Below are 21,978 nucleotides of genomic sequence, written 5' to 3'. Positions count from 1 at the left end.
ACCACAAGATTTAACATGTTCATTAAACAGCTATTTTCCATGCTCTCTCAGCAGTTCAATTGTATTGACCATTTGGAGATGCCTCCTATTATATCTCAGATGTTGTCTGGTACATGGTATGTTTTCAGAAGTGCGTTCTTAGGGCAGGCTATCTGCTATGACCAATTATCTTTAAGGATAACCCTGAAATTCCATGGAGCTCTTTTGCATTCTGCAATAACTTTAGTGGAGCGACAGAAGGATGGCAGAAATACCATAGAGTGGAAGAGCCACAAAACCTGAGGTTCTACATATTGGAAAGCAGAGTCAGAATGATATAATTTGTTTTTCGCCTTGTTTTATTCCTAAATCAGATTACATAACTTGCAGTATAAACTGCAGTAAATGTTGCATGGAGCACTTAGCAGATTTGGCAGGACCTATCTTTTGAAACATCATTAATCTGAAATGCTGACTTTGTTCATCTCTCTACAAATGTTGCTTGATGTTCTGAATATATTCAGCATTCTGTTTTCATTTTAAAACTTTAGATTTCCAGTATCTGCAGTATTTAGCTTTGTAACTGTTGCCTTGTGACAAATTGGCACAATAGGCACAAAAAGATTGCATTCAGTATAAAAAGTGAGCTCATTGGCATTGGGAAAACATGGGGTGATGGGACAAACTCAGCTGTTCTTCTTTGTGATTTTTCTTGATTCTTGAGAGTATAGAATGAAGCACAGAGACTCTTAGGACATCTGGCCATATCCCTTTTGGTGGATTTTTACAGTGGTGAAGCTAATGGTATGAAACTATTATTTCAAATTATTGTTTCAAATTGTTCCTGAGTCAATAGATGATACAAATTCTGTAATATATCTCTTGCCTTGCAGAAATAGCAGAAAGTGTAATCAAAACAGTTTTGTCAGCACTGGCTGATTATTTTATCTGGCTGCCATGACACTTGAAGCATGAAACAGGAGGTTAATCTTTTATTCAGTTTTGGCTGCTAACTATAACAATATCTAATAATTAGCACTTCATTGGGAAGCAGGAGTAAATAATTAAGTGTCAAAGATGTTTAATAGGTGTAATGTGAGCTGGCACCTGGAACTCTGTCTTAAAGCTTTTTACTGCTAATTTCTCAACACCTTTTGGGATAAAAGATGCAAAGTAGTAGAACAATCTGCTATTGCTGTTTGCTGGGTTTACATATATCTAAACTATTGAGATGAAAATGTAGCCGTAACTGGTTTGTGATCGTAATGACGAACACTGAAAATTTGGTCTGTCTTCTCTTGTCATTCTTTGGATTAGCTGATGAAATTCATGTCCGAGCATACACAAGCATGAACAGAAACTTGGAGGAACAGGATATAAGAAGCAGAACATGTCAATAAATCAGTGTTATTCAGTCGACTCTGTTGTGATACTGTTTAGAACATTTGGACTTGCTCCCAAGTGAAATGAAGAAAATTTGTCTCAGGGTGTTAATTCTTGCAACTAAGTTGACTAATGCCTTCGATCTTATTGTCAAACTGCATTTATATGGTGCAAATTTGGTTGAAGTCTTTTGGAGATGCACTGATTTGGAAACAGTAAGGCAGTTATTATCCTTTTTTATTCTCCAGCACATTCTGCTCTTTTTGCTTCAGTTTTTGTTTTTGAATTTAGACCAAGTACGAGCCACTCAATTGCTATGTCAGTTCTACAACTCTATCGTACCTAATGAGGCCCAGTGCATCATCTACAATGAGTTTCTGCTCCACCTCACTCATAAGCTGGCAGACAAAGAACTGGAGGGACATGTTTTGCAGAACACCAGTCAACTTTACCTCCACCTGAGAACTGAAAGGTAAAGGAATTTAACTAAATGATGCTCAATGATAGTTTGTTATTGCGATTGCTTCCAATGTTGGTATATAGTGACGATGGAATCATCTTCCTTTGTATATAATGTAATATTCTGTTGCATCCTGTACAGTTTTTGCAAATTTATCATGTATAAGAGTGTTATAATAATTAATGGATATCCCAATTTGTGTTTTTTAAAAGTTGAGAAGACTAATTTGGTGCAAATTTGTTGTGTTCACACTTTTATAGGTGGTGATTTCCCCCCCCCCCTACTTGGGCTCCAACAATCACAAGACATTATTTTCAGAAAGTGACTGTTCTCAGGCAGTTCAGCAGTTACCTTAACCTTGTTCAACCCCTGCACCAAGTCCCTGAGTCTGTTGCGGAAAATCTCCACCTCTAACCCTGCAATACACCTACTATCCTGTCTTTGAGTCCATGCCTGTTAAGTTGTTTGGGTCAGGCAAGTGTCTGCTTCAAATCTAAAATGGCCCAAAATTTGAGGTGGTAAGTACACTGACCTGAGATGTGTCAGTTTGGTTGCAGCAGACATTAATTGATAGAGAAACAGAAATTGCTGCAGAAACTCAGCAGGTCTGGCAGCATCTGTAGGAAGAAAGCAGTTAATGTTTCAAGTCCAGTTCTGGGAGAGAAGATCCAATTGACGTATATAAGATACTAAAGAGAATGACAGAGTGCACGTAGATAGGACATTAATCACGTGGAGTAGATCTAAAAACATGAGGTCATAATCTTAGGATAAGGAGTAGCAGATTTAAAAGACAGATGTGAAAAGTTACTTCTCTCACAGGGCCATGAATTGGCGGAGTGCACAGTGCACTTCACAGACATTGAGTAAATTTAAGAATGAGGTAGATATTTAATTAGTAATGGATTGTGAAGGGCTATAGGTAGCAGGCAGGAAAGTTGAAGCCAGGATAAGATGAGCCATGATTGTAGTAAATGGCAGAGTGGGCTCGAGGGCTGAATTGCCTGCTTATAGTACATATTTTCTTGTGTATAAGATGTTAAGTGGTATGTTCAAGCCTATACTTGGTCTATAACTTGACTGCCCCAACCCTTTCTAATTTTCTAATGTTTTTTTTCTGTCTGCCCAACTTTGTTTTTAATTCAGTCTTGGAATGAGGACATCACTGGCGGGGCCAACAATTATTGTCCACGCTACATATATACTAATTGATTATACTAGTTGCAACAAGATCGTTACTTTAAAATAAAAGTTGAAATGTTGTATGATTGCATGAATTGAGTCATTTTAATGGGAAAACAACACTGAACTTCAGAGTTATGTGCAAAAATATGTCTAACAGATTTAAAAGAAGTACTTTAATGTAAATTCTTAACTGTTTCAATAAAATGTATATTACATCCTGGTATTTAAGAAAAATGTTAAGTTTAAAGTGATCTGTTAAACTATACAGTCAGCAAAATTCCATGGGTGGCATGTGTACGTTTTGTCACATTGGCTTTAAGGATTATCATAACCTACAGTAAGTTTACAGTACCTTTTTATTATCTGTTGAGCCTCAAACCAGGGACACTGGAGGGGACTAAAAGCATCTCAAAAGCAGTTGAATTTGGGTTTCAAAAGAGCCTTTGAGTCATAATAAGTGAAGAGCTTATTTCTTAACAACTGCAAAGCAGGAATTGAGTTTTTTTTGTGGAGTTACATGCGTCAATTACTACAGTCAAACGCAGATTGGCAAGTCCTCGTTTTTCTATTGGTATATTTTAGTGGAACATTTGCCAGGTGAATTTAAATTGGTGGAAGCAATTTTATATTTTCTTTATAGCAAGGCATCAGAGGAAACTGGATTAATGAAATAAAATATTGAAACTATTTCACCTCCTCAAGAATAGAATTTAGTTTTGCCATACCTCATATAAGTGGCGTACAGTTTGTCAGCACCTTGTCAATGGGGACAAGTCCAGGTATTTACATTCTTCATCGACGAACAAAATACTAAGGGTTCTGGAAATCCGAAGTCAAAACAGAAAAGGCTAGTCAGGTGGAAGGCGAAACAGAGTTGATGTTTCAGCTTCAAGTAATTTGAGCATTTCTGTTTTTGGTTCCAAGTAATTTTTTTTTTTGTACAGTTGAAATTTACATACTCTGTATATAAAACTCTCTGCCAAACCTTTGGAAGAATATTTTAAGCTTCAAAATTCAACTTCAAAACATTGATCTATGGTGTTCATTTACTTTTTATATAATAAACTTTATGGATAAAATATGTATGTGTAATTATGCTTTGTATGTATGGTACTGTTGCACTAATATAAATATATACAAATGTGTGAATGCTTGCACCCATCCTCCACATATATACACATACACAATGTAAGGAGTATTTTTGTTCCTCAAGGAGATTTTGCTAGTTTTACAGTCCCTCTCTTAAATGTTGACATCAAATCCTCTGGCAAGAGTTCTGTTGCTCTGTAAAGATACAGCATGTTAAAAGCACGTTGGCTTTTTGAAGGTAAATGACCGGAATCCATATGAATTTGATTTATGTGAGATTTCATAAATTATTTTACTTTGATTTTATGAAAAGTTCACATCTACAGACAAGCCCTATTAGGAAGCATCTTTAGATTGTAATGGCCATACATAAACTCGTTTTAATACAATCAGGGACTGTCAATTTTCTGTAGGTCAGTATGTAGTGTTGAACAGCCAATGTACTAATTTAATGTACAATCCAATCTGGTAACACCGTTTGCCTTTTATATTCAGGGCATTCAGGTCAGCACTGGAGTATACCAAACGGAGCCTCGGCATCTTCATAGATCTGGAGAAAAAGGAGATGGAAGCCTATGCTTGGTTGCAGGCTGGGAAGATATATTACTTGCTGGGAGAAAATGAATTGGTAGACATGTACTTACAGGTAAAAATGATATTCGGATATGTTAATCTAAATGGTATCTCTTTTTTTCCCTCTTTAAGGTTTTATGCATAACTAGATCCTAATGTTAGTAGCAGTGATCAAGTGCTGGACACTCCTCCTCCACAACAATCCACCACATGAATTTACAGTTTATGTACAAACTCCTTGCTTCCCGAAGTAAAGTATTTAGAATTCATTACTTTTGGCTCTGGCACGTTGAGACAAAGATCTTGCACGAGTCCATACTTTAAAGTTTTATGCTGGTTTGCAGTTGTCCCTCACTGAAAACAGCTCCATGATAATTTTTCTAGCTATATTTCCTTCAGAATTAATAAAAATCATGGATTTGCTGCATTTGTGTTTCTGCCATTCAGAGATAAATCATGTTTTTAGACACCAATCAGTAGTGTGACTTGCATGTTGTCCTTTCTATTTTTGATGCCTCGTTATGTGTACTTTGTGTTGCAAGATCAAAGTGAATGCTAAAATTAATTATCATTTAAACAAAATTGATAAATTGAGATCCTGATTATTGGAGAATGGAGCTCGGCTCAGCAGCTGATAACTCCTTGATCAGAGCACTAAATGATGGTACATCTTTTAGTACCAGCATTACTCCCTTTGTCATAAGTATTGGAATAAAAGAATGTTTCTTAATTAATTCATTTCCATTCAGCGTTTCAGTACTACCATCCTAACAAATAGGTGGCTTTTGCATGCACTGAAAGACAAACTATAAAGGAGAATAATATTTTTATGCTGAAAAGACCAAGTTGATCACTTGGCAAGTGCATTCTGGTAGTGACATTGGTATAGCAAATGTACCCATTGATGATGACTGACACATTGTATTTAAATTTAAACCTCTCAAGAGGATGTAAAATACCTCATGGCATTCTTTCAAAGAAGATCTAAGGAATTTTCTCTTGACGTGACTAATGTTTTATCATTCTGTCAGCACCGCTAACATCGCACAATTAGCAGGTTTGGCTAAGGCTGTCCTACCTGCTCCAAAGAAGTTCAAGGTATAATAAATGAATTATTTGGTAGAATAAGTAAGGAGAATGGTCAGTAAATGGATATACATCAGTAAAGTGAATGATAACCTGTCTAGAGGCAAGAACGGGTGATTTTTCTTTTTGAAACCAGTTAATTTATGGCTGCAGTGCCCTTGTCTCAAGGTATCAAAAGCACATTTAATAACTTTTAAAAGGGAGGTAGATAAATGCCATACATTAAGAAGAGAAATTAGCACAGCTGTGTGGAAAGGGCAGGGGATGCAACTATCCAACTTTTGGGGCAGCCAGCACAGGCACAATGAACTGAATGAACATTGGAGTTCCTTATTTTGTTTTAAGACATACCAAAAAGATAGGATAAGCTTCTTTAATGGGTTAATGAGTAAATGCAGCATCCCATATGTTATGGTAAAAAAATAAGAGGGCCTTTCAACTTAACTCCACTCAACTCCGGAAGTAACTTCATGGAGCAATGACTCAATGATCCTTGCTGTAAAACGCACGTATTTAAATCAGGCTATCCCTGCAGAGTATAACCTCTGATCATATACTTGGCTCATTTGACTTTTTCCACAGTACAGTACTGAGCAAATGTCAAGCTTTTCAGGAGTCAACTTGCACCATGATAATATTGACTTATGCAAGCATTTTGTAATACAAAAATTAAGGTTGCTCAAGATGCGGCAGTGTGCACAGAAAAATTGGACTTCGCACTGGAAATTTTTGAAGCAGCTGGAGATGTGTTTTTTAATGGGTCTGGGGACAGAGAGAAAGCTGTATCCTTCTTTAGGGTAAGTACCTCCTATTGCACTATAAGACTCGATTCACCTTATATTTTGCTCTTCTGGAAATCAAATTTATATGTGGTCTGATCAATTTTAGTAAGGGCCTGTGATTCCCAAAGTATAGGATTGTGCTTCTCATTTGGTGAGCCAGAATTTGAGTGGAATATTCTCTGAAATTGATTTCCATCTGATCCCAAATTTGAGTTGGAGGAAGTCCATAGGCAAGTGTTTATTCCATCATGTTATGATGATTATGGGACATATCTGAGAAGGTTTCAAGCTTGCCTGAGAAATTCCATGATGTTGACCTCCTAGGCCTGACCAAAAAATTAAACTGGCTTCAATTCCCATATGGTCTACTAAATGCACTAGAATTAGCTGAGAGAAAAGTTGCCAATCTAAGTACTTTACTTTTTGAAAAGTAATCAGTTACTTCTATCTGTTTCCTTAAGGAAAAGGGGGAAAACGTGCCGTGCAATTACAAACGGAAAATGCTGGAAATATTCAACTCAGTTGGTATCTGTGGAGAGAGAAGCAAGACCAATTATTTCCATCCATTGATGCGGCCAGACCTGTTGATTATTTCTAGCGTTTTCTGAGATTTTCTAGCATCTGCAGTGTTTTGCTTTTGGTTTTTTCCCCTCAGGTCTGTCCATGATCTCCAACCCCACATTGAAATAGTGTGACACTGCACTGATTAGGAGGGAGGACAGATTTCTTGCTGTGTTACTACAAGTAAAAATCACTCACCCAAACTATTACCTCAAACGCACTGCACGTAGAGATAGGATTCCCACACCAACACACTGTGGTAACAAAACAGTATGTGTGTTTTACTTGATTTGGATATTTTAGAAGGGATTAAGGTGAGATATCCTGCCTTCATATATCTTATTTATGAAGGTGCTATTATAGAACATAGAAAAATACAGCACAGTACAGGCCCTTCGGCCCTCGATGTTGTGCCGATCCAAGCCCACCTAACCTACACTAGCCCACTATCCTCCATATGCCTATCCAATGCCCGTTTAAATGCCCATAAAGAGAGAGAGTCCACCACTGTTACTGGCAGGGCATTCCATGAACTCACGACTCACGACTCACTGAGTAAAGAATCTACCCCTAACATCAGTCCTATACCTACCATCCCTTAATTTAAAGCTATGCCCCCTCGTAATATCTGACTCCATACGTGGAAAAATTATGTTGCTACAGACAGTAAATGTCAGGAATGTTTGCTTTGTCATATGTTTGGAGAACTTTTATAACAAGCTCTCCTCATCAAATACGAAACGTATTTTACATAATGATTGATAGCTCCATTTCATGGGTGTGGAGCTAAGTTATGTAAATAGAGGTGCAATGCCCATCATTGAGTCACACAGCATGGAAACAGATTTTTTTTGGCTAAACCAATCCATGTCAAACATATTCCCATCTGCTTGCTCCTGGCCCATATCTGTCCAAACGTTTCCTATTCATGTACCTATCCAAATGTCCTTAAATGTTGTAATTGCACCCTCATCCACCACTTCCTCAGGAAGTTCCACACACTGACCACCCTCTATAAAATATTTCATTTTTAAAATCTCTTCTCCCCTTAAAAATATGACCCTAGTCTTGAAATCCCCTATTCTAGGGAAAAGACAACTACTATTAACTCCATCTATACCTGTTGTTATTTTATAAACTTTTGTCAGGTTACCTTCAACCTCCTATACTTCAGTGAAAAAAGTCCCAGCCTATCCAGGATTTCCTTAACTCTCACCCAGCAACATCCTGGTAAATCTCTTTTGAACCCTTACCAGCTTAATAATATCCTTCCTATAACTGGGCAACCAGAACTGGACACAGTATTCTAGAAGAGGCCTCAGCAATGTTCTGAACAACCTCAACATGTCTTCCATACTGAAACAGCCTCGATCTACTTGAGTGGCATACAGACTCAAGAGTCTGACTGATCTATTCCTGTTCTTCATATTCATCTTCCAGCAGCTCAAAACTTTGAACTCGTCACCCCCTTATGTCTTTTTATTCCAAACTACAATCTGCAGGGTTTAAATCATGGCATCACCAAACAATTACTCTTTGATTTACCTGATCTCTGTAAAAGCATGTTTGCTTATGCACTTGGGTTCTGCATCAGGTCATCTGAGGACTTCTGAAAAAGCCACAAATGCTAAAGAACTGTTCATACTGCAAAGAAAATGCTTGTCTGTTCAGAAGTAGTTATTTTCTAACACTTTTTTTTATAAACTGTTGTGTCATGTGGTGATATAAATTGCATTTTTCCTGACATGGTATTGAATTTACATTTTCTACTTTTATTGTGCCTTCTGCAGTATTTGTACCTGCTTCTACAAATGTACATGTACATGTAACTATACTGTATATGAGTGCCAAAACAACTGTTGTCAACCCTTCTGAATTAAGTGGTATATAAAATCAAACAAAAATTTATTCTTGTGCTCATTCTTTAAAAGAACAGTCATTCTGTACTCGTGCTTTTAGTTTATAGCCCCAGAAATTCCTTTTCCTCAAGCATCTGTCAACCCTGGTTTAAAATTGTTTATAGATCAGCTTCCACCTCTTTTCCAAGTATAGCATTCTTGACCCCAGCAACTAAGTGGGGGAAAAGACCTCTAAATTCTCCCTCAAGATATTCTCAACATGTTTCAAGCTGTAGTCTTTTTTTTAGATTAGATTCCCTACAATATGAAACAGGCCCTTCAGCCCAACAAGTCCACACTGACTCTCCAACAAGTTACCCACCCACACCCATTCCCTACCCTATATTTACTCCTGACTAATGCACCGAACACGATGGACAATTTAGCATGGCCAATTCCCCTTACCTGCACATTTCTGGACTGTGGGAGGAAACCCACGCAGACACTGGGAGAATGATCAAACTCCACACAGACAGTTGATTGAGATGGGAGTCGAACCCGGGTCCCTGGTGCTGTGGGGCAGCAGTGCTAACTGCTGAGCCACTGTGCCACCCACAGTTATTGATCCACTCTCCAGACAGAAAATGTTTTCTAGCAAAATATTTCAATATCTTGCACTCCTTTATTGAAACATCTCTTTAAACTTCACTGTTCCCAAAAAAGGTCCTGATTTCTCCAACCACTCCTGATGAGTTATGTCCATCATCCCTGTTTATATCCTGGTAAATATTTTATATATCCTTCCTAAAGCTTTATATCCCTTCTGAAATTTGGTGCCCAGAATATGTAAATGAAGTTGAAGAAGTGATGTATCAAGTTCTAGCTTCTATATGAAAACCCAGGTCACCCATATACTTTTCCACCTTTTAACGGCATGTGCACATGAACACCATAATCCTTCTGCTCATCTGTGCTTTTCAAGATTCTACCATTTATAGTACACTGTTGTTTTACTTCACACTTCACTGCACTCACCCCTAATTGCCCCGGAGTAGATGATGGTGAGCAGCCTTCTTGAACTAAGGCATTCTGTTCGGAATAGGTACACCCACCGAGCTGTTAGGAAGGGAGTTCCATAATTATGACTGAGCAACAGGGAAAGATCAGAGAGATGGTTCCAAGATGGAATGATGTGTAGCATAGAGGGAAAGTACAGGTCATAGTGTTCTCATGCCTCTTGTCTTTCTAAGTGATAGTGCTCATGGTCTTGGGAGGTGCAGTTCTGGGAGTGCTGGAGAGTTGTTGCAATGCACACTGCAGATGGTACACACTGCTCCTACTTTGCAGCAGTGGTGAAGGATGGGTTGCAAATAAAGCAGACTGCTTTGTCCTGGATGGTATTGAATTTCTTGAGTGTTCTGCAAGCTGTTTGCATCCAAGCGAATTTTGAGAAATCCATTTATACCCCTGGCTTGTGGCTTGTGGACAGACTTTGGTGAGTTACTTACCACCGTATTCCCAGCCTCTGACCTTTTTTTTTTTCCCAGTTCTCTAACATTTCTGAGGGCACCTTCTTGTGGATCTGAAACCAGACTGGTGAAGGATGGCTGATTTTCATCCATAAAGGATATTAAAGAATTAGGTGTATTTACATGACCGTTGATTTGATTTTCATGCTTAGCATTGCTGAGATGAGTTTTCAATTCCAAATTATTGTATTGAGTTTTAAATACATTGATTTGAACCTGTGTTCCCAATATGTTAGCCCGAGCTCAGCTTGCTAGTCCACAGATGTTACTATACGCCGTCTTCCCCATCCATGCAGCCACAGTATTTATACTGCACATCAACTTGTGGTCAGCAGTAAGCTCTCAATATTTATAGTGGGGGATTCAGCAGCGTTAATGTGACTGAATGTCAAAGGAAATGTTTTAATCCACATATAGTAGAGGCAGCCATCGCCTGGCACTTAAGTGGCATAAATCTTTCTTGCCATTTCTCAATGTAAACCTGGATGTTGTCCAGGGCTTGCTTCATATGGGTACAGACTGCTTCAGTATTTTGAGGATTCAAAGGTTTTGGGAATGGTGTTGCACATGGTGCAATCATCAGTGAACGTTCCCACTTCTGATCTCATGATGGAAAGAAAGTTATTGACGAAGCAAGTCTGTGACGGTTGGCATCTAAGGCATGACCCTGAGGAAGTGTTGCAGTGATGTCCCACTGCTAAGATGACAGACCCTCAACAAGCTAACTTCCTTTGTGTTGAATATGAAGTTGAGAATTTTCCCCTTAATTCTTGTTGACCCCAGTTTTGCTCAAGTCTTTTTTGCCACATTTTGTCAAATGAGGTCTTGATCTCAAGGGCAGTCCCTCTCCTGTCACTTCTGGAATTTAGCTCTTTTGTCCATGCTTGACCAAGGCCTTAATGAAGTTAAGACTGGCTCTGGCTCTGGCAGGAGGCAATCTATTGGGAAGTAAGTTACTGAACAAGTGTCACTTGATAGCACTCTTGATGACCCTTTCCATCACTTTGCTGATGATTGAGAATAAACTAATGAAGTGGTAATTGACGACCAGGTTTCATATATCCTGCTAGGAAGATCGTAAGAGGAAAGGCTGAGGCACTTGGGGCTGTTCTCATTGGAGAAAAGAAGGTTTAGGGGAGATTTGATAGAGGTGTACAAGATGATTAGGGGTTTAGATAGGGTAGACACTGAGAACCTTTTTCTGTTAATGGAGTCAGGTGTTACTAGGGGACACAGCTTTAAATTAAGGGGTGGTAGGTATAGGACAGATGTTAGGGGTAGATTCTTTACTCAGCGGGTTGTGAGTTCATGGAATGCCCTGCCAGTAGCAGTGGTGAACTCTCCCTCTTTATGGTCATTTAAGCGGGCATTGGATAAGCATATGGAGGTTATTGGGCTAGTGTAGGTTAGGTAGACTTTGGTCGGCGCAACATCGAGGGCCGAAGGGCCTGTACTGCGCTGTATTTTTCTATGTTCTATGTTCTATGTTCTATCCTGCTTTTATGTATATTCAGGGCACACCAAGACAATTTTGTACAAGTTGGGATGATGTAACTGCATTGGAACAGCTTGGCTAGGAGTGCAGCAAGTTCTGGAGCACAAGTCTTCAGTACTGTTACTGGAGTCTTGTCAGAGATCATAGCTTTTGTAGTATCCAGTGCCTTTAACTATTCCTAAACCTACATTATTACCTTGATCAGCCTTCCCATTGTAGAGTCATACAGCATGGAAACAGCCCAACTCGTCCATGCTAACTAGGTTTCCTGAACTGAATTTGCCTGCATTTTACCTATATCCCGCTAATAACTTCCTATCCGCGTACTTGTCCAAATGTCTTCTAAATGTTGTAATTGTACTTGCCTCTACCACTGACAAGATTAAAGACTTGTCGAGAACAAAACTGAGAGGATTCTGCAATCACCACTCTTTTGGTGATGACTGTTTCTGTGGACTTTGAATGAACTAAAGCTGATATAAGAGGATATTGTTCTCCACAGAGATCGTAGTAGTTCCTAAAGTATGAGGCTGAGAAGTACTTACAATACTCCGGTTGAGCCTGAACCAGTGTTTTACATAGAATTAGATATTAGACTTTTCAAAAATGTCTAGATCACTGGACTAAAGAGCTGGAGAATTGGTCATTTTTAAAAGTTTAAAAAGACACTATGGTCATGAGGGAATTCAAAGAGCAACGGTTGTACTGTTCTGTTACACACATGGATAAAATATAGAGTATTTTATTGAATGCTATCTGTTACACTGTAAAGCCATAATATCAAATGAAGCTGTAATTTAGTTAGCGAATTTTCCGATTAAATGTGCATTTTCACAGGATCGAGCACTTCCTCTTGCTATCAAAGTTGAAAATGCAGAAGTGGAACTCCGACTCTGTAACAAGCTGACAGAACTACTACTGCACGTGAAGATTTATGCAGAAGCACTAGAATATGCTCAAACTGCTCTGACACTCAGTGTGACACTGGGTAAGTGAAGTTTTCTGTTTTTATTTTGCTCTTTAACTAGTTCAACGGAATGGAAGAAACATCCAAATTAATCTTGGCTTTTGAATTAGTTTGGGGGCTCTCTTTATAAAACGTTGGGAGCCAGACTTTAATTCTTGGGGCAGAACGCACTATATTTGAGTTCTGATGTCAAACTCAGTACCCAGTCTGAACTCCACATAGTGTCAGTGTGAGCTGCCTGCCATGACTTTCGTTGGGAATCCCTGAGGGCTGTCTCTCAATCCAGGTTAAGGATGGCAGGCTTCTGAGACTGGATGGACAATAGGAGGCCTTCCAACACTTAGAGACTGGAAACCTTTACTTGGCTACCTGTCACATGGGAGTGTTTACTTGTTTCAACCCTGACCCAGTCCCTTTGAAAACTGCTGGGACGTAGGTTTGTGCCCTCCGAGGGCATGCTTGTTAACAGTGAAACAATCTAGGCCATCAACCTCCAGAATCAATTGAAAATTTGGTTCAGGTTATAATAGTTACAAGAATCAAAGGTTACAATGTGGTCTTGTTTGGAGTGGATTAGGCTGCTACACTTTCATTTCTGGGATTTGGGTTTGAAATCAGCACAAATGTTTAGCTCCATAATTGATGTTAACGTCCCCAGTTGATAAAAAGGCGAATGGGACAGTGACAGTGGTGTGACTCAGTTCCAACTCCAAAATGATCTATTACTACTTAGAAGTTGCAGGTGACAAGAAGACCTGCACCCAGTTAGTAAACAGGGGAGGCAATCGCCAAGTGGCATTATTACTGGACTGTTATTCCAGAGACACGGTTATTGTTCAGGAGACCTGGCTTCGAATCCTGAAATGGCACGTGGTGGAATTTGCATTCAACAGACATTTGGAGTAAAGAGGCTAGTGATTGCCATGTTGATTGTTGGAAAAAGCCATCTGGTTCATGAATACCCTTTTAAGAAGGGTAACTTACATGGTGTGGCCGACCTGTAACTCCAGACCAACAGCAATTTGGTTGACTCTTAACTGCACTTTGGGCAAATAGGGATGGGCAATAAATGCTGGTCTAGCCAGTGATGCCCACATCCCGTGAATGAATAAAAAAAGAGAGTGCTCTTGTACAACTGGAGGCTGATCTCCTATTTTAGTTTGGGTCCTTAACAGAGGAGCACGTGGCCAGTTTTTCTAGAAGAAAAGGCAGCAAAGCTCTTCAAACTCCACTAAATAAACTTAGACTCCTGCCAAGCAGACTCTGTACAAATAGCAAGATGACAGCAGACTAGGCAGCATCTGGGCTACTGTGCCCGGGCTTGGCCCCTTTGTCCACTTTCTTTTTTTGTCCCTTTTTCCTTCTTCCCCTTTTTCCGAAAACTTACCTGATAGAGAGAGCTCTTCTCTGGAAAAGTGGCTTCAATGGGCTCTGGAGTGATGACAGCATCTTCAGAGGAAGCGTAGCTGCAGAGTCTGTTGGTCAGCCAATGAAGCCAGGAGAAGAAGACACACTGCCACATGGAATGGTCCCCTGACACAATGGCATGGCGTCTTCCCAGCCCAGTGTGGGAATGTAGCAGCAGTGAAAGAAAAGTTGGCCTCATATAAAGTTATCTCATTTGAAATTTTATTTGAAGTTAATGTAAATGGTGTCTATGTATAGTGTCGGTTCACACTTTTTGCTATTTTATACATGTGACGATAAATTATTCAATTTATATTTAGGATGGTGACTGTATCCCTGGTTCCTGCCTGTGGCTTCCTGCCAACTGATTTTATTGACTGAGCATCACATCCCTCCCGTTCCCCTAACTGATTTGATTAGGAAGTCAGCAAATGGCACTTAAGTGAGGCCTAGGCATTAAAATGAATGGTGCCAGCTTGCTGTTGCGCTCAGATGGGGCCCACTGCTTTGCTGCGCTCCCACTGGTGAATTAAAATTGAACTTTCTGCTCGCTATAAGATGCACCCATAAAATATTGAACTCGGCAACAAACCAAAAGGTAACAAGAAGCTGTATAAATATCTGGTGCTGGAAATGGAGGTATCTTAGTTGTGCACTCGGGGGTGGCCTATGAAAAAGTTAAAAGTAAGATAGAGTAGAAGGAACTTTGCATTAGGATTTGCATGAAAAGAACAATGTATTTATACTGTGAATATGTTCCTAAGTACTTTGCAGTCAATGAACTATTTTTGAACTCTAGCCATTGTTATAATATCATGCTTGAAAGTCACAAAATATAAACTAACAAGATCTACAAAATTAGATCTTCTATTTATCTGATATCAAATGCACGTTCTTTTGCTGCCCATTAATGTAATGCTAGAGTACTAGCAACTTAAATTGGCAAGTGCCAAGCTTTAGGGAAACTGAAGTCTACATAGGGTAAAACTGGAATTTAAAACTTAAAACTGACTAAAACCATCCAGCTTCCCAATACAACTGAAAGATAAGATTCCTGCTGCTTATCCAACTAGGACATCCCACTTTATAAGGGCATGAGCTTTCAGGGCTACTGCAAACTAGTAGGAAGAATCTTGGCCTTCTCCGAAGGGGCTACTACTGTAAGGCTTATCATCAGCAATGCGTCTGCACAAAGGTGAGCTCAGGCCCGGAGACAAGATCTTCCCTCCATTAGATATTGGATTATGCATCATGCTACAGAAATTTGACTGTTGGATCATAACAAAGACTTGCAGGTTTTATTTTTGAATTATTTTTGAAAGAAATTACATTTTAATTACAAACATCAAAACAAGACAGCCTTGGTTCAAATGTGTACATAAAAGCTTAACTGGAGGTGAGACATTACTAAATGCCATTGGCGTCAGGCTGCAGAGTGTTACATCAAAAATCTGAAGTCAATGGAAATCTGGGGGGAATCTCTCTATTGGTTAAAATCATATCAAGCAAAAAAGCCAGTGAGGTGTTTGGATATAAATTCCCCTCACTTCAAACCTATGCCCTATGGTTTTGGACATCGTTATCCTGGGGAAAACATCTTGGCCATTCACCTTTTCTATGCCCCTCATGATTTTATTAACCTCCTATAAGGTCACCCCTCAGCCTCCATCGCTCTTAGGGAGAAAACTCCCAGCTCATTCTGCTTCTCCTTATAACTCAAACCTTCCAGTCTCAGTAACATCCTTGTAAATCTTTTTTGCACTCTTTCCAGTTTAACAATATCCTTCCAAATGCAGGGTGACCAGAATTGTATGTAGTACTCCAACTGTCTTGATGTTTTGAGCATAAACTCTACATCAGATGCTGGAGATCAGAGTCAAAAAGCGTGGTGCTGGAAAAGCACAGCACGTCAGGCAGCATCCGAGGTGCAGGAGAGTTGACATTGCGAGTATAAGCCCTTCATCAGGAATGTGAAGGGCTTAGGCCAGAAATGTCGACTTTCTTGCTCCTCAGATGTGGTCTCACCTACTGTGCTTTTCCAGAGCCACACTTTCTGATGTAGATCTGCATAGAGCATCTAACCCATGAAAGCATCCTTTTCTAACTCTATTCTGAGAATTAAGCATTTTGTTATTTTATAGTCCAAATTTGAGCCTGGTGCATTGTCCTTTGTGTTGCCAAGACTTGGATATCCAGGCAAACAGATATACTTTCCTGTCTTGTCCCATAAACCTTGATTCTTTTTCTCATTTAAAATCTATCTCAGCCTCAAAAATACTTAAAGACCTAGCCTCAATAGCCCTTCAAATTCCATAGATTAATTACCATTTGAGAAGAAAAATTCTAGTTTGTTCTTTCTCTTAAATGGGTGACCCCTTATTCTGAGATTATGCCTAGATTCTCCCACAGGGAAAATAACACTTATGTTGTCAGGGCCTTTTAGATGAGATGCATTATTGAATGCCTTCTGATGATCTAAATATATTACATCCATTGGTTCCCCATACCTATCATGCTTGCTACTTCTTCAGAGAGTGCTCAAAATTCTTTTCAGGCGTGAATTCCGCTTCACGTAACCATGCTGACTCTGCATGATTATAATTTTGTACTTCTAAATACTCTGCTATTACTTCCTTTGCAATAGACTCTAATATTTTCCAATGACCAATGTCAAACTAGTTGACTGAAATACCTGTGGTTTTTGTTTCTGTCTGGCTTCAGTGGTTCATGCATCAACATTTCATGTTTAATAAGCATTAGATAATGTAAACTATATTAATGTGTTCTCCATCAAGGGTTCACCTGTATTATAGTTAGTGCAGGGTAGGGTTTGGGAAGAGCAACTTTACTCCAGCTTTCTTTAGAAAGCATTTACAACAAAACATCATGTAAAATTTTGGATCTTTTGGATATGAAACGACTTAGGATGCTTTGGAGACCCATTGGAAATCTGTGTTCAGCATTAGTGAAATTCACCTGGTGTTGTGGCAGCAATGTTCTGAAAGAACCAGAAATTTCTGGCCCTATTGTAGTGTGCAAGCAGTAATATGCAGCAGTATTTAACCCTCTGAATATCTACGATCTCAATGTAACATTAAAAAGAGCAGAGTCTTCTGTCACTTTTAAGTATTGTAATACTAGGTAAAAACAATGACTGCAGTTGCTGGAAACCAGATTCAGGATTAGAGTGGTGCTGCAAAAGTTCAGGCAGCAGCTGACGAACAGTAAAATTGAGGTTTCAAGCAAAGGCCCTTCATCAGAAATTACTGATGAAGGGCTGTTGCCTGAAACGTCCATTTTAGTGCTCCTCTGATGCTGCCTGAACTGCTGTGCTTTTTACAGCACCACTCTAACCAAGTACTATAATACTGCCTGTGTTACTGTTCTCTGAAACACTTACTATATACATTTCTTTTGTTCAATAGGAGACACCCTTAATGAACGTGTTGCTTATCATCGACTGGCACTAGTACATCAGTCCCTTGGTCAGTGTGAGCTGGCTGAGCACTTCTATCTAAAGGCACTTTCCCTTTACCCCTGTCCACTGGAATTTGATGAGGAGGCAATTTACTTTGTCAGAGTTTACGTACAACTGGGAGATATGACATTCTATGATCTCAAGGTAAGAAAAGAAATAGTCCAGGGAATAAAGATTGTAGTGATACGATTGAAACAGATTATCGGCCACAGTAGATGGGCCGCTTAATAGATTATCATGGCGTTCAGAATAATGCCAATAGCATGAGTTTAATTCCCATTGTGTCGGAGGTAGACTTGGAACTGTCTCCTCGCTTCCTGCTCCTGAAAGTGGAAATAGGAGGAATGGGAAACAGTGGATAGGGGACAGTGGCTCACCTTTTGTGAATCTGTGCATCAGTTACTTTAAGGTGCAACTAATAAGGAGTAGAAATTTCTATAAGGATCCCCTGACTTCCCACCATAACTTTAATAGGAAATAGGAATTACAGAGAAAGTGCTGGAAGGGCTTAAAAGACAGTTTCTCCAGGACTTCTGAGAGATCCGAAAACTCCTTCGGTTGTCATTGGTGTAAGCTGCAGTGGAAGAAGTTATAGTCAATTAAATATATGTCAACAACAGGTCAATTAATTGTAGTTATATAGTTTTAAGAGTTGATGATGAGTGTCATAAGCACTCATTACAATGCTGCTGTGATAAGGACTTGTAGGTAGAATGGCTTATGATCTAGTCCTCCTCCTAATAATGTCTGTGATTATTGCTCACTATGAGAGTATTCTAGTTAGGTCAGGAAGTGATTTCCCTCTACTGCATATGACCAAGCAGATTCTGCAGTTTTCCACACTTTGAGGATGGTGTCAGCAACTGATATCACTGAATGCAAGAGAAAAATAGTCCTGTTTTTTCCCCCCCACCCCCCCCTTTATTGTTGGAGGTTTTTTGAGAAAATTCATTTTTTGCATAAAGACTTGGCTGTGTCTTTCCCACAGCTTTAGCACAAACTCTGGTGATAAAACCATATATTCCAAAGAGGTCAATTACAGGTGATTTCTATATAACTGTCTCATCTTTATTCAACAATGTGATGCATGTTAGTTGATGGGGTTTTTTTTGACATTTCAGGATCCATATGATGCCGCAGGCTATTACCACTTAGCTCTTGCTGCAGCCGTGGATTTGGGCAGTAAGAAGTCTCAACTGAAAATCTGCACTAGACTTGCCACTATCTACCATAATTTCCTTGTGGATCGGGAAATGTCACTGTATTTCTATCAGAAAGCAAGGAAATTTGCCAATGAGCTTAATATTCGAAGGTTAAACCTTTCTCCAGCGCAGTATTATAAAACTGTAGCACAGGCACCTTCAAAATTTCTCTTTTAAGCAGGAAGTGACTACAACGCTACTTTGAAACAATTTGCTCGAAGAGCCATCAACAAGCATCAGATCATTCTATTTGGGTGCTAAACCTAAGCTAGTGAATTTAAATTCCTTTTTTTGGTTACACCACCTCTTTCTCATCTGGCTTCGTTTTCCAGCAGAATGAAACTGAGATTGCCACCAGTCACAGTGCCAGGGCAGAAAAATATTTTACTTTAGGAAAGTAAGTTAATTAAAGATTAGATTTGTTTCTTTACAAATGTTTGTAGGGACAATTCTTTTAAGAGTAGAACACAAAAAAAATGTATAAAAGAACAAGTTCTTCATTCTGATGCACCAGCAGCTGAGATATTTAAGAACGCCTAAAATGTCAGTATTAAGCAGTGACATTGTTGTCATTTGCATTGAACAAGGTCATTTCTTGTTGCTTCCTCATTTACTTTTTCCCTCTTTTTTTTTTCTCTATTTTTCTTCATGACCGGGGCCACTTGTCTGGTAAAACTTAAATTTATTGCACGGGGAAATATCCCAGCTCACATTCATTAATGGGTGTCCAAATGTGAATAATACTGAAAACACTTTTTATTTGTCAGTGTCACTAATTCTGGAGAGATTGCTGTTTACATACATAGAACTAAATTGTGCAAAACACTTCAGGAATATTGTATTGTTCCTTGTTAAGCTGAATAACATTATTGAGAAATCTAAATGAGGGAGAAAATGGTTGCTTTCTGCTCTAGCTATTCTGAAATGTAAGCAAATAATGTAAACAAACATTCTTCATTTATCAGAATCGGTCTGTTGACCCAAATGTTCCGTGTTGTTCAAGTTGTCAATTATTTATTTTTCCAATTTTTAAAATAGAAATTGGATCCAGAACAGTGCCTTGTCTTAGCCAATTTTTCTGCACTTGTTTCTTGGCACAAGAAATACCAATAGTCTTATACAGAAGTAACCCAGTGGTCTTGTTTCTTTGCTATGGTTGACATTGTACAGTTTGACCTTTTTAATGATTAATGTATTGCCACTAATAAATTCCACAAAGTTTAGAAGGCTGATGGCTGATCTTCTTAAGGTAATTAACATGAATGAGATTTGAGGTGTGGATGAATTATTTCCTCCTGATGGGGAAATTCTGATCAAGAGTGAACAATTTGAGTTAGAGCTGGTCCATTTAGAAACAAAATCAAGAAATCACCTTGACTCTCAAAGGATAAAGAAAATCTGGAAATTTCATGCAGCATGCACCATCTTCCCTCAACAGAAAATAAAATTTTCATGACAAAAATTGAAATATTTTAAGGCATTTCTGTCAAAGGATTTAGATCAAAGATGGATAGAAAGAGTTATGATAAAAAAATCAAGTTGCATGATGGAACAGACGTAAGGCCTAATCCTATTCTGTGTAACTTTCTTATATGAAAAGTCATCTAAAAGTTTGGAACTAAATATCACCTCATAAACGTAGATATAGCTATTGATGTTACACTGGAATATACAGTTTGGGGTTCAAAGTCCTGCTTTAGCTCATGCCTTTCAACGCCAATCACAAAAGTTCCCATAGAATGCTGGTGAGCATGTGTATTCCACACTGGAAGTAGCATTTTTTTTTTGGAGGTATCCTGGATTCTTCTCTTTATTTGCATCTGCAAAGAACTTAGAGCTTCAGATTTCCTTCACCAATTGTTTTTTTGTCCTGATCTTAGCCATCACTAGACTGTGTTCAGGAGAACGAAGTCTATGTGTGATCTATATGCTGAACTGCCACCTGCAATTAAAAGAATAATTAAAAATAAATACATTTGTGAATGTGAAGCCAGGTATTGAAGAAATGCTTCTCCATATCACCATGTAAAACTGTGGATCACTCATTTTGATATTTTATACAAAAAGGCTGCTGCATTTGTCCTGCATAATAGCAAACACTGGATCTCAAACATTTAATTTAATTTAGTTTAAATGAGGTACTTCTTGAGACATTCCTGAGAGATGTAACTGGGTGATAATGCAATGCTTGTATGTATTTTTACTTTCTTGGAACAGCCTCCTACATTTGTCCTTGCATTATTCCTGCTCCTTTAGGGTAAGTTCTGACCATTTGTGTGTGTGTGTGTGTGTGTGTGTGTGTTGCTATAAGGTCTCTGAGTCAGTCTGCGGTGGCTGTCCCCATTGTATAATCAAACACATGACACCTTGTCTTTATCACATCTTGGATAGCTTTCTTTTATGACCCAATGACATCAATGGAGTTACTCATGAAGGATCGCCAGATGTGGTTGCTATCAATAGTTGAATGAACACTGATTGTCTTGCATGGCACCCATTAATAATCAAAGTAATTTATAAGTTAAATAAATATAAGTTATTTTACTTGTAGAAGGTTTGAGTTGACAGAGAGCACTTGCTTGCCAGTTGAATGCACAAACCATTGCTCTTAGTCTCCAGTTTTGCCAAGCTACATTTGCTCATTGATCCTTTCAACATTGTGGTGTAAATGTGGCACAATGCTGGATCTTTTCAGATGAAACATCTTAAATTTCTCACAGAAATGTTGTAATCTACGCAAATTAAACTGAAGGAACACTTAACACGTGTCAAGCTCCACACATTCATCTTTTATTCACCCTCTTCCTTATGTTTTACAATGGCGTTTTTGTTAGTATTAGACACCATGGATGGAATTTTTAAGTTGGGATGTCTGCTGAGGCAGTGAGCCTTCTTGTTGGGTACTTGGTTGTTACTACTGAGGCGTATATCAGCATGTCTGCTTAACTCCATAATGGTATTAGT

At 38.8% G+C, this 21,978-nt stretch overlaps 2 protein-coding genes across 2 annotated transcripts in view; one reads left to right on the top strand and one right to left on the bottom strand.

Annotated features, from left to right (window-relative positions):
- Positions 1-20,221, top strand: part of LOC132816837 (SH3 domain and tetratricopeptide repeat-containing protein 1) — an 86,513-nt gene extending 66,292 nt beyond the window's left edge. The window contains exons 12-17 of the mRNA XM_060826816.1: positions 1,654-1,834; positions 4,592-4,742; positions 6,430-6,552; positions 12,798-12,948; positions 17,760-17,956; positions 18,934-20,221. Of these exons, the coding sequence (XP_060682799.1) occupies positions 1,654-1,834; positions 4,592-4,742; positions 6,430-6,552; positions 12,798-12,948; positions 17,760-17,956; positions 18,934-19,191 (1,061 nt within the window). The 3' untranslated portion in view covers positions 19,192-20,221. The remainder of the gene's footprint in view (positions 1-1,653; positions 1,835-4,591; positions 4,743-6,429; positions 6,553-12,797; positions 12,949-17,759; positions 17,957-18,933) is intronic.
- Positions 20,222-20,900: 679 nt separating this feature from the next.
- The window catches only part of LOC132818454 (von Willebrand factor A domain-containing protein 2-like), a 46,412-nt gene continuing 45,334 nt past the window's right edge, over positions 20,901-21,978 (bottom strand). Inside the window, exon 14 of the mRNA XM_060829554.1 lies at positions 20,901-20,956. Coding sequence (XP_060685537.1) covers positions 20,901-20,956 — 56 coding nt within the window. The remainder of the gene's footprint in view (positions 20,957-21,978) is intronic.

Source organism: Hemiscyllium ocellatum, chromosome 1, assembly GCF_020745735.1.
Source record: "Hemiscyllium ocellatum isolate sHemOce1 chromosome 1, sHemOce1.pat.X.cur, whole genome shotgun sequence".
Classification (NCBI taxonomy): domain Eukaryota; kingdom Metazoa; phylum Chordata; class Chondrichthyes; order Orectolobiformes; family Hemiscylliidae; genus Hemiscyllium; species Hemiscyllium ocellatum.
The sequence above is the reverse complement of the archived record's forward strand: the minus strand, read 5'-3'. Positions and strand labels throughout refer to the sequence as shown.